At 56.5% G+C, this 16,250-nt stretch overlaps 1 protein-coding gene across 1 annotated transcript; it reads left to right on the top strand.

The window, feature by feature from the left end:
* The first annotated feature begins 1,702 nt into the window (after window positions 1-1,702).
* On the top strand, window positions 1,703-16,131 carry SLC35F6 (solute carrier family 35 member F6). The gene is made up of 6 exons (XM_080813558.1): window positions 1,703-1,913; window positions 10,294-10,366; window positions 11,124-11,295; window positions 11,547-11,759; window positions 12,487-12,597; window positions 13,868-16,131. The coding sequence occupies exons 1-6, from the start codon at window positions 1,837-1,839 to the stop codon at window positions 14,335-14,337; spliced, it is 1,116 nt and encodes a 371-aa protein (XP_080669684.1). The 5' UTR covers window positions 1,703-1,836; the 3' UTR covers window positions 14,338-16,131.
* Window positions 16,132-16,250: the final 119 nt, after the last annotated feature.

Below are 16,250 nucleotides of genomic sequence, written 5' to 3'. Positions count from 1 at the left end.
GTCATGCTCTCGCTCCTGCCCCTCTTGAGAAATCCACCCCCTCCCCAATTCCTTCTGCCCCTTACAGTGCTGCATGGTGACTGGTAGTCGCCCCTCTCCTCCATAAAATCCCAAACTCCTTGAGGGCAGGGATCTTATCTAGCTTGTCTTTGGGGTCCCAATTCCTGGCTCTGGGCCTGACACTTATTTGTGACACTTATTTGTGTCACTTATTTGTGTATATTTGCCAATAAATCCTCCCGGGACAACAACTTGATGAAAGGTCAGAACACTGTGATAAATTAAAAGTCATTGTATGATGTGGCTGTGGACACAGACAAAGACTGTGCTGCTAGTGACATCACATCAGGGTGGTGACACCACTGGCCATTAAGAATATTTACTTCAGGACAGAATCCTTGACTTGTGGGGAAAATGGTCCCGAGCCCCACTGAGTGTGTCACTGTGACTGTAGGAACTGTCTCCAATAGGGATGGGGCTCTCCAGCTGGTGTAGTTGCTCTGTCTGACTTCATGACTCCCTACAGGGCCAGGGTCTCAGTTAATATTTTTTTTATAACTCCATGGATTCCTTTGAAATCACATGAAACTAGTTGCATTATGGAGGACAAGAAACTCAGAACTTCCTCTGTATCTGCATCTCCCCCACCGACCGAAGACAGCAGGCTCCCAAGAAGGAAGCAGAAACGTTCCCAGAAGGTCTATGGATCCCAGACACACTCAGTGTTCACTCGTGCCCCTGTGCCATCCCATTGGCATTCCCTCCTCTGGGAAAGCCCTTCCCCTAGTTACCTCCAACCTTTTGTCCAGAACCCCACTTGTGCACCTTCCCTGCCAGGTCTTCCTGCAATAAAGGGGTCTGGTACAGTCCCTTCAGAGTTCTTCTGATTCAACACTGGTCATTTTCACAAGTTCAAGGAGTCTTAGGGTGAGAACAGGTATATCTGTACCTTAAGAAGTAACAAGATTTGCGGTAATGGGGAGAATGTGTCCACTAGGTCTGAAGGAGCTGTCCCAAGGCTTTGCACTCTAGCATGTGGGGTGACACAGCATGGGATGCCGACTGGAGGCCTGGAGATGAGGACAGAGGACAGCCAGAGACCTGAGAACTAGGATTTTAAAAGCCCTAAATCCTCAGCAAGCAAGACCACTAGGTCTTTCTGCCACAGATGTCTCAGAGCAGCATCCTGGGTATCCAGGAAGGAGCACTGGTGAAGGGGCTGTGCGGAAGGCACGGGGGAGACTGAAGAAGCTACACGCATACCCCCATTCCATCCCTCACTAGCATGACCCTAAGCTTGGCTTCTCTCAATTTCCTTTCCTCAGCTATAAAATGGTCTCCCGGGGAACTGGAACTAGATTCCTGCGCCACTTTTCTGGAAGATGTGAGCAACTCATCCAGAGACACGTTCCAGGCTTCCCTGGGGGTTCCCTGTACAGAAGAGATTCCCAGGAGTCCTATCCACTCTGTGATGTCTCTGCCATCATTCGGCTCGCGATCTCCTTAAACGGTTTACAGAACGCTCTGACATTCACAGTGCATTCTCGTTGCACCGTCCCCATCAGCCGCTTCTACAAACGGGAAGACCTGGGCCTGTAACTGGCCACTGTCACCCTGTGGACACCAGTGCGCCCGGGAAACGCCAGGCAAGCCGGCCCGGGGGGCGGGGCCATGGCGCGGGGCGGGGCCGGGCCGGGACGGCGTGGGTCACGTGACGCCCGGCCCGGAAGCGCTCGCTCCAGAGACCCCCGGGTGACGGGGTCGGGATCTGCCTTCTGGAGCGACCGGGAGGGTCGCGGGGGTCCCTGCAGTTTTCCGCTCCCCGCATCCGCCGCCATGGCCTGGACCAAGTACCAGCTGTTCCTGGCCGGGCTCATGCTTGTCACCGGCTCCATCAACACGCTCTCGGCCAAGTGAGTCCGGGCCCGGCCGGGAGGGCTGGGAGCTCAGCCGGACCTGCCGCGGCCCGCGAGGGCTCTGGGGACCCCGCGCACCTTCCTCTTCCTCCCCCTTCTCGGCTCTCCTTTCCCGGCTTCACCGGCTCGCCTCGTTTCTCCGGTCGGTTCACGCGGTTTGGGGGCCCTCGAGGGGCGAGCAGCCCGGAGAAACATGGACCTAGGCCGTGTGGCCCACTGCAGGATCCGAGCCCCGGCTTTGATCGCTGTGTGCTTGATCCCGGCGAGTCCCCTATCCCGCCGAGTCCCCTCCCGTCTCCATGCCTCTGTTTCCTCATCTTTAGACCAGTTCCCTCTCCGGCCCCTTCCAACGCGGGCTGGAGGCCAGGCCCTCCGGGAGCTTTGGGCAGGGGTGGGGTGAAGGGGCGCTCCCGCACTGTGCACGCGGACTACAGTAGAAGCCGTGAGGGCCGAATGACCAGTGAGCGTGGCAGGCTGCCGCGACAGACCTGGGGATATTCTATGGGCTCCTCGTGGAGGAGAGGTCACAGCTGGGCCTTGACATTTTGGTGGGATTTCTACGTGTGGCCAGACGTCGCTGCAGGGAACCACAAGGCCACATCGAAGTGTATGTAACTAGCACCAAATGCCCAGGCCGGATTTTATCCCACAATCAAAGAAGAGCTTTTGAGCAGGGAGTGACATGTTATAAGTGATATGATGAACCGGGTGGTCAGGATGCAGGGTAGTTTAGTGCAGGGAAGACCACTCCAAGGCTGCTGCTGGGTAGATGAGGGAGGGAGGAGGGGGCAGTGAGGCAGGCAAGGAGGGGACAGGTGGGAGAGACCAGGTGCAGAGTGAAGCCATAAGGATCGAGAGAGACAGACAGCCAGTGACCCCTCCAGGGTTTCTGCTGGGAGAACAAAAGTGTCATGAACCCAGACAGGAGTCTGGGTGCACAGTTCAGCTCTGATGCAGAGGGTGGGTGCTTGTGAGACGGTGAAGACAGACCCCAGGAGGTTAGGTAATGAGGCCCCAGGACCGTCATGAGGCCGGGGGCGGGGTTGAGCATGCCTCCTCGGCCATGTACAGGAGACCCAGGAGGCAGGCCCTTCTCTTAGCAGTGCTTTGTCGCTTGCTCTGCCCCCATCTCAAGGCAGGGCCCTCCTGCCCCACCCTGTTTACCATCTCAGAACCTATGCCGAGAGGCATTTAGAGAGGAGTAGACAGTGTCCCTGTCCCAGCCAGACCTTACTTCCAGCTGGGCCCTTCCAGGCTCCGCAGCAAGGCAGGGTCACACCGGCGACCCTCTGGGCTGTGCTTGAAGCCCCTTGAGGGGTGGGAGGCTAGTCATCTCTTACTCATTTCTGAGGTATTTGTTCACATGCCCCAGGGGAGAGGTCTGGGAGGAAGGTACCCTGTCCAGTTCATCAGACGTGTATAAGGGACCTACAGGGTGCGAAGCACCATCTGGACTCCAGGAAGGAGGCTAGAGTAGCCAAGAGATCGTTTGAGATGCTTAGGGTAGGAGGCGAAGGGGGCAGAGCATACACACCTGACAACCTCAGTGTCCTCCCTTCTCCAGAGGAAGTGGAGTTCTGGGTGGACACCGCTGTCTCTTGTTTGTCTGCGTCTGGGTTGTGAGCTGGTCTCCTGAGCCCTGTGGCCTCCTTCACTATAAAGGAGACCCAGCCTGAGAGCTCCCATCTCAGGATCTGAATGCAGCAAAACGAGTCGTCCATCTGTCCGTCTGTCATACCATTCAAGGTCTCAGTCACGTGCTTAGTGGCTCTATATTTCCCGGGGCTTCTGTCCCCAAGGAGAGTCGAGATGGCCAGTTATTACTGGAGTAAACTGACTCAGCTCCTTCCTGGTCAGGTCGGAGGCCCTGGGATTCTTGGCCCCAGGAGACCTTGCCCTTGCAGGCTGCCCGAGAGGCAGGAAAGAGACTCGCACGTGGGGACCCAGCCTTTGGCCCCATCCTGTGCCAGGTCACCTGATATGGGGCCTTTCGGGAGCCTCCCTAACTCAAATGGGCCCCGGAGTTAGGCCCTATACAGGGTTCTAAGGCCAGACTGTAAGAAGGACGCCCTCCGAGAGAAAACGTGAGAGGGGCTGTGTGCATCCTGGTGGGGATTACAGATGTGAAATTACGCTCTGATCTACACTTCCTGGCAGGGACAGACGGACTAGGATGGGACCACAGCGAGTCCCTAGCAGCTGCTGTGTGTAGTCAGTGCCTGGCCCTTTCTTGTGTTAGTCTAATGAACTCTCGTAACCAGCCTATGAGGGAGATAAACTCCCTGTCCCCAGATCAGGAAACCGAGCTATGGAGAGATGGGACTGCTTACCTGCGGTCAACTCAGCTGTTCCGTGGCAGAGTTGATATTCGAGCCAAAGTGATCTGGCTTAAGAATTCAGGCTCTTAACTATCAATATGGAGTGAGGCTAGGGGTTTCTCAAGTCATTTTTCAGGGCAGTTAAAGCTGTTAGAAACATAGAAATCTCCCATCCTAATGCCTACAATTTATAGTCTAGGTCCCACGAGAAGTTTCTTTTAGTGACTAGCTGGCTGGCGTCAGAGTGGGGACCAGAAACTAGGTCTCAGTCCTTTTACAGACAGTACCCCCAAAGTCCCACTTCCTTGGGGATCCCCTCTCGCATCTCCCCACAGAGAGCACCCAGCCCCAGCCCAGCCCCATGGAAGTTGCAGTGCCACAAGCAATGGCTTCCCCCCCCCCTTCACCAGAGTGCCCTCCCTCTGGGATGGGGGAATGGGGGCGGGGGGAGAGGGGTACAGTACTCGTGGTTCTCGTTTAGTGTCTCCAGTAGCCTCTTTCAGTTCCTTGACCTGTAAAGGGTCCCGGGAAGATGAAACTTGGCAGAGGAAGTGGGTGAGCCCCTTCCCCCTGCTGTACGGGGACCACAGGGCAGCTGTCCCCTGGAGGAGGCCACTCTGCCTGCTCAGCAGTTCTGGGTAGGCTGCAGGAGTTGGATACGGGGCTGCTCTTGCTGGGGTGGGGACAGAGGCTACCCACCAGCCTGGCCCTTTCGCCTTGTCCCTGGTCCTGGGCCTCAGCAAAGGGCCCCTCCAGTCCAGTGGCTGCTTCTCCTTTCTCTGGCTGCTTTCTCCCCGCTCACCCAGACCTTCTGCCCATGGGTCTCCTGCACAGCAGACAGTCCCCACCCCCCTGTGGGGTCCTGCTCATTTCAGAGCCCCATTCTCCTGAACCCAGCTGGTGTCCTACATGTCAAGAGCCAGGGTCAAGCAGGTGCTCACTAAGTGAGGCTCAGATGCCCTCCGAAAGGCTGCAGGCTGTGAAGCCCACCCAGCCAGAGAGGGGCCAGGGGGTGGCTTCCCCTCCAACAATCAGGCCCCTGGTGCGGGGACCCTGGCAGGAAAGTGGCAGGAGGCCTGGGACCCCCGGATCTCTAGTAGGGAAAGACTCTCACCATCCTTCCTGTGCCAGCTCTAACTATTGCCTTGGTGGCTGACCCCATCCTTAAATTCCAGAAGCTGGTCTGGGATAATTGCTTCCGACGGGTTCTTGCAGCAGCCACGGAAAGCCCAAACCTGGAGGGTAGTGTGTAAAGTGAAGAGAGCACAAGGTGTGGGAGCTATGGGATTCGATGAGTCACGGGGCCTCTCCAAGCCTCAGGTTCATCTGTAAAATGGGCGTGACCTCCCTCCCTTCAACCCAGGCCCAAGTCAGGATCTACCGAGGAAGATTGGGTAATACTTAGAGAGAAGTCTCGTGATCATTTATCATCAGTTGCTGTGACACTGAAGAGTAGAACAGCCCAGCAGCCTTGCTGGAGGTTCTAGGCAGGAGGAAGGAGCTGACTCACTGAGCTTGAGGAGCAGAGGGAGCCAGAGGAAGTGGCAGAGATTCTGCTGGGTACCGGACACCACTGTCAGACTGAAGCAGCCACATCGGCCACTTCTTCAGTCTCTCCGCACCCGCCACCCTCACGTGGCCGCGCATGCCTCTCAGAATGCTGAGCTCTGAGTTTGGCCAGGCTGGAGTGACTCACCCCTGGCCAGGGGAGCCCGCCCCCGGCCTGCCTGCCGAGGCCCCTCCTAAAAGAAGCCAGTCTCCTGACTCAGTCGGTAGAGTGTGCAATTCTTGATCTCGGGATCATGAGTTCGAGCCCCATGTTGGGTGCAGAGATCACTTTAAAAAAAATTTTTTAATTAAAAATTTTTAATTTAATTTAATTTAACTTAATTTTAATTTAAAAAATTGATGAAAGAAGCTGGTCTCTGCCAGCAGAAGGCATCTCTCGAGCTCGAGGGTCCCCCAAGGCCGCCTCCTGCCCACACCACCATGGCCTTCCTTTAGAATAGGCTATCTAGAGAGGAGGGAGGGCCCATCTGCAGAGCCGCCTCTCTCCGCCTCAGCCAGGGGAGTGGGAAGAATCTGCAATAAGAAGGTGATGGGAGAAAGTCAGGTGCCGAGGAAGGAGCAGGGAGCTGGAGGTGAAGACCCCTGGGGACAAGCCCCTCTCCGCACCAGACTGAGTCCCTCGAGCGCTCTCTGATCCCTGGGGCTGTCTATCTTACGTTATGTGTTACTTTTGACCATTACTCAGTGTTGGCCTTATTATCCCCGTTTTATAGATGAGAAGACTATTCACTTGTCCAGCCTGTGAGACTCAAAAGTCATGAGCTTTCCAGGTATTCTGCTGCCTTTCTGAATGCAAATTCAAGCAGATGGATCTGGGCCTAGACCTGCCCGTTGGTAACTGTATGGGTCCGCACTCAGCTCTCGCCACCCCTCTGCCCCAAGCCACGAAGTCCCGGTCCGTAAAATGAAGAACATGAGTGTCTGGCACAGGTCTGGCATGGAGTCAGTATACTCAGTGAATGGTACATTTATCAAAACATGCAGCAAAGTGTTTTTGCAAACAGCTGTCCCACCTTAGGGGCCCTTGCCGTCCTCCCCTGTTCAGCAGAGGCTGGATTCTGGCTCTTGTTCTGTGCTCTCTGGGGTCCATCAGTGCCTGTGCAGTGAGCTGAAGCCTGTCTGAAGACCGGGATGAGACACTAGACTCCAGCCCCGAGTCTCTGTGGGCCTGAACTCCTCCCTGCCTGAAGGAAGGCTGGAAAGGGCAGCCGTTTCCCCCCGACACCCCCCCCCCCGACACCCAATCCCTTGGGCTGCAAGCCCGCCCTAGGCGTCCAGATACAAAAAGACTCCATTTCCCAGGCTGGGAGCACTGCCAGCCCCAGCTTGTTGAGGCAGACCCACCCCTTGGGGGAAGCAAAGGAGGCCCTGGGGGCAGGAGAGGGAGCTCGGCATCGGCCTTAGAGCCAGCTCTGCTCTCAGTGCTCACCCCTGGGGGACAAGCCCAGCCGGGCCCACTGGCAGGCAGCACCTCCCCTGGTGGGAAATGAGGAGTCATGCAGACACTGCCCATTTGCCAGGGCGAGTCTAGAAATGCCACTGATTTAACAAAGGAAAAATGTCTGAGCTCTTGTATGCCGGGAGCTGGGGAGCCAGAAGTAGAGAAGTTGCTGGATGCTGAGCTTGGGGTAGTGGCTTGAACACACACAGTGATGGGTATGTGAGTGGTCGTCACTGTAAGCTGCGTGGGCAGCAGCCCAGGGGGAGTTCGGGGAGGCGGCTCTACCACTGGGTCTGGGGGTCTTCTGGAGCCTGCCGTGGATCTGGGTGTGCTACCGTGATGGGGAAGGGGCTTCCACACATGCCCATGCCCTGAGCTTCTAGGTGACCTTTGTGGGCTTGGCAGAACCTCCCTTGTTTCCTCCTGGAGGAGCCCTGGCTCCAGCTCTAAGAATGTCCATCTCCAACTTGCTCTGGGGCAGTTGGCTCTGCACTTTGGGAAAACAGGGCCTCCTTACTCTTCCTTGCTTCTCTGTCACGCTCCGTTGCCTCCCCCTGGCCCTCCCAGAGTGCTCTCTCAGCAAAAGCAAGCCTGACCTGCCTTGGGGCCGTGGGGGCCACACCATTGGTCTGCGGCCCCCACCTATATCCCACGCCCTGTCCTGTCTGGGGATCCAAGAACCAGAACTTGCAGCAGATGGGGCAGAAGTGAGACCCCGAAGAGCAGGTGATTTCTTGAGTTGTGGCTTTCTTTGCGCCATTGGTACTGGGACTGGTTACAGCCTGGTCCCCTGACCCAGATTTCTCTCTGCATTTCCAACCAGTCCTATGAGACCTCCATACCCTTCAGCTTTTCTGAAGACCCTCACCATTCCCAAGAACCGCAAGCCCTCATAACTGTCCTTCCTGGCATCTCTGGGGTGGGTGGGGTCTTCCGCTCTGAGCTCACTCACTGTGAGCTAAGTTCGCCCTGGCCCTGTTTTTTTCAACGGCCCTGGGCTATGTTCAGATCAATGAGCAGATGTGGTCTCGCCCTCAGGGCTGATGGGGAACCCTGCCCTTCCTGCTGCCAGCGTCCACGCCTTATGCCCATGCCCAGGCCGTGGCAAAGAGCTCCCTGTTCCCCTCCCTACACTCAGGGCACAGGGAAGCCAGGGCTGGCCAGGATCTTTGTCAAACCCAGCCCCTACCCAAGGTCCCAGGCTTGCTGCCCTGTTGTGGGAGGGGAGGCATCGGAGACAAAAGGCTTCCCCCTGGCTTTTGAAACCTCAGGCTTGTTGCAGAAATGAGCCAGAGGGGTAGGGCTGGGGACTACCACATGGCTGCTCTTCACAGGCATGGCAAGGAAGGATGTTTAAGAAAGAGAAGTCCCAAGTCTTGTAGTTTAGAGACACCCGCCACCTAGGTGTAGGGCACTGCAGAAAGAATGGGTCTAGGGCCCACAGGACGCTGCCCTGTGGCAGCATTGACTCCAGTCAGCTGCGTGATGTGACAGACTAGGTTAGAGCCATGTCCGCGAGTGACAGGGTGTGCAACATGAAGGAGGGGCTGCTGTCTTGCCAGGCTTGGTCCGGGCCAGATGCCATGCACTTAGCTCTGGGCCTGGGTCCCCCTGAGTGCTTCCAGAAGTCAGCAGCCAGGGGAGTGAAAGGTTAGAAAAGGCTGGGGCTGATTAGCCACAGATGAGAAGCTTCAAAAGAAGGTAGGAAAGTTTCCAAATATCTAAAGGACTTTTTTTTTTTAAGGTTGTATTTATTTATTTGATAGGAAGAGAGAGAGCACAAGCAGTGGGAGAGGGAGAAACAGGCTCCCGATCCCAGGACCCCAGGATCATGACCTGAGCCAAAGGCAGACGCTTAACTGACTGAGCTGCCCAGGTGCCCCTAAAGGACTTTTAAATGAAAGAGATTAGACGAGACCCCAGGGACCCAACAAAGCCCAGCAAGAGTGAAATTGGGGGGCCAGAGTTTTAGTGCATGGGCAGCAGATAGTGCAGAACAATTGGTGGGAGCTGCCTAGGGCGCTGTGCCGCAGAGGATTCTGGGCTTGTGTCTGGGGTTGCTGGGGATGCGTGCCAGACTCAGTGATGCCATCTAGCAGGGTGCTGGCTGGGAGGCCACTCCACTAGTGCCATGTACTTGCCACCTGCTTCCCCATCAGTGCTAGAAAGACCCTCCAAACCCTTCAGGTTATAGGAAGGTGACCACCTGGTCTGAGTCAGGTAGTTGTTTCCCAAGGGCCCGAATGCCCTTGCAGACCACAGGCTCCTGATCTTTTTTGTGCCATGGGTCCATTTGACAGTCGGTAAAGCCTAGAATATTGTTTTTTGAATGTGCAGTTAGGGGCACCTGGGTGCCTCAGATGGTTAAGCGTCTGCATTCAGCTCGGGTCATGATCCCAGGTCCTGCAATCAAGTCGGGCTCCCAGCTCAGCGGGGAGTCAGCTTTTCCCTCTCCCTCTGCCTTTCCCCCTGCTTGTGCTGTCTCTATTTCTCTGTCTCTCTGTCTCAAATGAATGGGTAAAATCCTTTTTAAAAAAATGCAATTAAAGGTTTGGATTACAGAAAAAGCCACTTACGTTGAAATAAAGTTATCAAAACATTGAAAAAGCCAATTTGTGATGTAGTAATATGTGTGTGTAGATGCTTCTTGACACAGAAAATTATAAGTAGTGGGTTTAATCACTGTGATTTTCTAGTAGCAATGCATGTAAATGCCACTTCCCGGTACCTGCAAGGACTGACATGCTGGGGAGAGTAGCCATGACGTGTGTGACAAAGTCACAGGTACTGTGGGGCTACATTCACAATGTGAGGAAATGCTACATTCAGCTAAAGGTTTCTAGGCCGCCCCTCTTGCTGTCCATGATCCCAGATGAAGACTTCGTGCTGCGGGAACTGGCCTCTTGGAGAGGAGTCTCACGCTGAGCCAGGTCCCCTAAGTCTGGCCCCTTGGCGTTGAGAGGAGCAGGCTTGTCTGCAGACCCCAGGGCCAGAGTTGCAGAGCTGGTGCAGTGCCAAGGCTTTGACCTTCTCTTTCTCTCCGCTGCAGGTGGGCAGACAACTTCATGGCCCCGGGCTGTGGAGGGAGCAAGGAGCACAGCTTCCAGCATCCCTTCCTCCAGGTATCCACCCCATCCCTCCCCACCTCCTGTTCGCCAGGCCTCTGGTCAGGTGTCCCCCATGAGGCCCTGAGGCTTTCTGACCTGGGGTGGAGCCTTCCCCTGCTTCCAGAAGAACCATCCTCTCCCTCCCTCTCGCCCTCCCTCCCCAGAATAGAGGCCAGGGTGTGAGTGCCCACGGAAGGGGGCAGAGGGCACAGCCCTCTCTGGGAGGGCTGCCTAAGTCCCGGGGAGCAGGCATGCCCAGGACGCTATAAGGCCAGCCCTCACATGTCCTCGTCAGGACCCATCTGGAACATATCGACCCTCGTGGCAAAACCTGCTCTCCATCCTTGGGAAGCCCATGCTCCACTGGGAGGGGGCAGACAACATAAACGGAAGGCACCTGTGGCCAGACTAGGACGCAGAGGCTCATACTTCAGCCCCTGCTCTCCCAGCAACTTGCTCCGTGGCCCTAAGGAAGTTCTAGAGCCTCTCTAGGCCTCCGTTTCTCCATCTAGAACTGACCGGAGGTTGGCCTTAGATTGGTGGTTTTCAGACCAGGCTGTCTACAGCCTCAGGGTTTCCGTCGAGATGTTTCTAGGGGTTAGGGCTTGGACCTAGGAGGTAATGTCTGGCCTTCCACATACAACAGCTCTGCTTTTGTCTGGTGTATGTGCCAAGTCACAGGAAAGCTTCCGTGTGAAGACGGGCTGTGTTAAAATTCTGTCCGAGGTGATTCTCCTTCCAGCTGTGAACTTACAGGGTTCCATCCCTGTAGGCAGTGGGCATGTTCCTGGGGGAGTTCTCCTGCCTGGCGGCCTTCTTCCTGCTTCGGTGCAGAGCTGCGAGGCACCCAGATGCCAGCATGGATCCCCAGCAGCCCTTTAATCCCCTTCTTTTCCTGCCCCCTGCCCTGTGCGACATGACGGGGACCAGCATCATGTATGTGGGTGAGTAGCCGGGCCAGCCTGCGGAGGGCCAGAGGGGGCACTGGTGAAGCAGCCACCCCTACCCCAGCTCACCTCACCCCTGCCCCATCCCAGACTTACACACATGCGCACACACACTGACGCGCACGTGCACACGAGCAAGATTTGCTGAGCACACACTGTGTGCAAGGCATGTCTTCAGCCCTGAGGGCCCCGCAGTGACTGGATAGCCTTGGCCCTCGGGAGCTCATATCATGTGTCCCCTCTCCCAGCCCTGAACATGACAAGTGCCTCCAGCTTCCAGATGCTTCGGGGTGCGGTGATCATATTCACGGGCCTCTTCTCGGTGGCCTTCCTGGGACGGAGGCTGGCGCTGAGCCAGTGGCTGGGCATCCTTGCCACCATCGCGGGACTGGTGGTCGTGGGCCTGGCTGACCTCCTGAGCAAGCACGACGATCAGCACAAGCTCAGTGAAGTGATCACAGGTGCAACAAGGGGTGGGGACCCAAGGGCTATCGCTCCTGGCCTGTCCTCCCTGGGAGCCCAGCACAGTCAGTCACCACACTGTTGCAAGCTCTCCTGTGTGCCAAGCCCTGCGTGAGGGCACGAGGGGGACGTGGGCCGGCATCTGCTCTCGAGGTGACGCCTAGAGTGCAGAAAGGTGCAAGCAGCATGAGAGCGGGTAGATAAGGAGTGGGAGGTCAGAGGAGGGAGAAGGTTTGTCCTGTGATAAACACGCACAGACTGCTAGGTCTCGGAGAGGGAGGGACCCAGTGTCTGGAGCGCTCACCTAGTACCCAGCCTGGCAGCCTACTCGACAATGACGGGACCCTTCCAGTTCTCGGAGGATGGCCTAAACTGGAAATATCTATCACCAAGTCTCGTGCATCTCAGAAGACCTGCTTATTACCCCCGCTGTGCCCCTCACAGGCCTCTGGGTCTTCTGGAGCCGCAGCCCAGAGTGAAAACGTGCCTGTGCTGCTGGCCTGCGCCACTCCTCAGGGGCCAGGAGACCAGGCATGGGGCTGCCATGACTGCCCTGTGAATCATATGGGACCTTGCCAAATCAGGGGCTCTGGGGGTTCTCATGTCCCTGTGGGAGCCGTCCACCCCAGCACTGGGCCCACCATCCTGCCGGGGACCCTGTGGCCATGCTCCATCCCCACACCCACCCCCTGCAGCCCAGCTTCACCCTGGCTCCCTTCCCCACAGGGGACCTGTTGATCATCATGGCCCAGATCATCGTCTCCATCCAGATGGTGCTCGAGGAGAAGTTCGTCTACAGGCATAACGTGCACCCGCTGCGGGCAGTTGGCACTGAAGGTGTGTGTGCGCAGGGGCTCGGGGACTGGGGTACGGCTGTGGGGGCACCCTGGACGGTAGCTTGTGGAGGGGATGCACAAGCAGGAGTTCCAGGCGAGGTGCCAGGGCCCACGGGGAGGGGATGAGCCCCGTCCCCAACTTCTCCCTCCCTTTCCCATGAGTGTGCTGACAGAGACTCTGACCCAGGAGCTTGGGCGGGGGACGGGGGGAGGACGAGGTTGAGGATGAAGGGGATGTGCACCCCACTCTAGAGGAGCTGGCCAACAGGGAAGGGCCAGACAATGCATTTGCACTCAGAACACTCAGATGACAAGCACATCTGAGTGTCTTCAGGACGGGGAAGGTGGTGTTTGAACTACAGCAAGAGCAGGAAGGAGGGAAAACTCCAGACAGAGCGAGGACATGGGGAGCTGGCCCTGAGTGGTGAAACCAGTAAGGAGTGGTTGGTGAGATACAGGTTTGGTGTCGGGGTAGTGATCAGGAATTAACTAGGTCAGGGTCTTATTATGGAGAACACTGAATGTCAGGCAAGTGGATTTAATCCAGACTTTAAATGACAAACAGGGAGGAGACACCGAAAGTTGTTGAGCCGGGAAGTAACGACCAAAACCTTTAAGCTTTAAGAATCTGAAGCCAGTGGGGCAGACTAGCGCAACACCAGCCACCTGTGGCCTGTGGCCCCGTTCAGGAGCTGTTGAGCGCCATGGGCTCCTGGCGTGAGAGCCATCTCCACCCCTTGCGTCACGCACCTTGTTGTGTCCGCTCGGTTTTGTTCCCAGGGACTCTCTGAAGGGAGCCGTGCTCTGATTCACATTCTGGTCGGCTCCCAGTTGCAGACCGGTGACCCCGAATTCGAGAACTATGTTTTTCCGCGCTTGTGAGAACAAGCGTTCTTGGCCGCAGCTGCCGTTCTTTTGTAAATGAACACAATAGAGTTGAAGAGCGCCAGAGAACATGGGAAGGGTAGCTGCTATTTTGTGACAGTGCGTGCGTGGGTACGTGCCTATGCATAACGCACTGGTCACGGTATAAAATGTAATTTTTATTCTTGGTCCAGTTGGAAGACATGATAAGAGTGGAGAAGGGCAGCTATAGCCCCCTCAGTGGGGCGCTGTGAACTCGGGGTGAACAGGAAGGAGCTGGCGGGAGGCCGGGAGGCCGGCAGAAGAGGGTCTCCCGAAGTGGGACCAGCAGGGCTCAGCTGGGCGTGGGGGGAGGGGAGGGGCCGGAGTCGAGCAGAGAGAGCAGGGTGCTCCCTCCGCCCCCACAGGCCTCTTCGGCTTCGTGATTCTGTCCCTGCTGCTGGTGCCCATGTACTACATCCCGGCCGGCTCCTTCAGCGGAAACCCCCGAGGGACGCTGGAGGACGTGCCGGACGCCTTCTGCCAGGTGGGTCGACAGCCGCTCATCGCCCTGGCGCTGCTGGGCAACATCAGCAGCATCGCCTTCTTCAACTTCGCGGGCATCAGTGTCACCAAGGAGCTGAGCGCCACTACCCGCATGGTGCTGGACAGTCTGCGGACCATTGTCATCTGGGCCCTGAGTCTGGCGCTGGGCTGGGAGGCCTTCCACCCCCTGCAGATCCTGGGCTTCCTCATCCTCCTGACGGGCACCGCGCTCTACAATGGGCTGCACCGCCCTCTGCTGAGCCGCCTGGCCAGGGGCCGGCCCCCCGCAGAGGAGGGCGAGCATGAGAGACTGCTCAGCGGCTCCCGGACTCCCATCAACGATGCCAGCTGAGCCTCGCTTGGGTTCTCCACTGCTACCTGGATGCACCTTGTCCACCCTGAGGCTGAGGCTGCGCGGGCTGGTGAGCCTCCAGTGGCCTGTCCCCGAGGCCTCACCCTCCCTTCCCCACAGACCCCCCTCCCAGGGCAGCTGCTACCCGAAGAGATGACCAGACACCCAGGTCCTCCTTGGTCACCACCCCCTATGCCAACCACACAGGCCTAAGTACAGTGACCTACCCCTGCCAGGCTCCCCCCCAAACCCCTCCTGCAACACAAGCACTAAATCATGAGTTGGAATTGCAGGAACTAACAACCCTAAGATTTTCTCCTAAATCATAAGCTAAATTTGGTTCTCCAGAGAAGAGAGGTCAGTGAACACATTCAAACCGGAATTCAGCGCCATGTTTTCTAGAACCTATAGGCTATTTGCTAACCCAGCCGTGAAGACCTAAGTTTTAGCTAGACTGTGCCACAAACTCAGCATATGTCCCCCAGCCCATTACCTAGTGGCCCTGGGCCTTGGGGTCCTCGTCTGTAAAGCAGAAGGTGGAGCTGCTGCGGCTTCGGTGCCTTCCAACCTCAGCCGGGCCCATCCTCTGGGAAAGGAGAAGCATCTTCTTTGGAAATGCTTCTCTGCCCGTGGTGCCTCCTCCCCACGCCAGTGCTGGCGTCCTTGCTCCCACACTCTCAAGGCCTCCCTGCCTGGGTGGGGGGTGGAGGACGATGGGGAATTCCAAGCAGCCCTTAATAGCAGCTTTTACGAACTCTTCACCTTCCATTTTAAAGATGAGAAGACTGAGGCCCAGAGATGTAAGTGGTTTTGCAAGAAGGCTCTCCTACTGTAAACTCCGGCCATGCCCTTGGGATCCAGAGCCCATCTGGACCTCAACCCCACCCCCAGCAACCCAACTCCACAGATATTCCTCCAGGGTGACGAATTTACTAGCACTGCACCATTTAGAGTAATTCTGGTGTCCTGGGCATGTGCTCAGTGCTCAGCGGTAATCCTTCAGTGTAACAAGCTGCACAGGTTGGGCGCAAATGAGGAAGCCATGGCCCAGAGGTGCTTCACGGACTTCTTCACGGAGCCTGCAGTCCCAGCTAGGTTTGCCTGATTCCAGACCTACAGCCCCACCCACCATACAGGTCTCTCTGGGGTCTTTGGGGTAAATTTTCCATGGCCAAAATAAAAGCTTCATGTGCTGTTGCTGTTGTCCGGCCCCCACCCCTGAAGAGAGGGGACTGGCACTGGGGACCCCAGAGAGCAGAGCAGCCCTTCCTTGTGGAGTTCCTCACTCCTTGGCAGTTTCTGGAGCCTCAGACCATTTTTCTGGGCAGCTCCATCATAAAACAAAACACCGAATGCCTTCCTTAAAATAGATCCTGGGGGAAGGGCTCTTTGACAACGCAAAGCCCTCAGGCTGTGTGGGAATCAGCAGGTTATTAGATTGTTGGGAGGGGAGCCTCTCCCTGCCACCAGCTCCGAGTCCCAGGGGTCCCGGAGCTTCTGTGGGCCACAGTGTGCGCCCCAGAAGGAAATGGGGGGTGAGCCTGGTGGGGACTCCAGCTTCCTTGTCCAAAATAACTGGGGCCTTACGATGGCATTTGAGGCTCTATTTTTAAAAACAAAAGGGAAATTGACACACTTTCAATTTTTTTTTTTTTTTTTTTTTTAATGAGAGGGAAGGAGCACAAGGGTTAAATATCAGGCCTGACTCCAAATAGGGCAAATCACTTTACCTCTGGATCTTTGGGTCTTCACATCTCTAAAATGGGAAAGCCGGCCCTCCATCTTGTGGGATGAGTGTGAAAATCACATAAGATAATAAACTGAAGGTGCCCATAAACACCCACGTGGCAGAATGTTGTGTCAGGTTCACACTGCCCTCTGGGGTGGCCTGCCGGGGGCACAGGAGTCCCAGC

This window comes from Martes martes (genome assembly GCF_963455335.1).
Source record: "Martes martes genome assembly, chromosome: 9".
NCBI classification, from domain to species: Eukaryota; Metazoa; Chordata; class Mammalia; order Carnivora; family Mustelidae; genus Martes; species Martes martes.
This window is presented reverse-complemented; position numbering and strand designations above follow the sequence as displayed.

Excerpts from the sequence above, each read along its gene's own strand:
- SLC35F6 (XM_080813558.1), top strand. The coding sequence starts at position 1,837 with ATGGCCTGGACCAAGTACCAGCTGTTCCTGGCCGGGCTCATGCTTGTC. Across the intron at positions 11,760-12,486 it reads GCTCAGTGAAGTGATCACAG|GGGACCTGTTGATCATCATG; the intron begins GTGCAACAAGGG and ends CCTTCCCCACAG. Across the intron at positions 12,598-13,867 it reads GCGGGCAGTTGGCACTGAAG|GCCTCTTCGGCTTCGTGATT; the intron begins GTGTGTGTGCGC and ends CCGCCCCCACAG.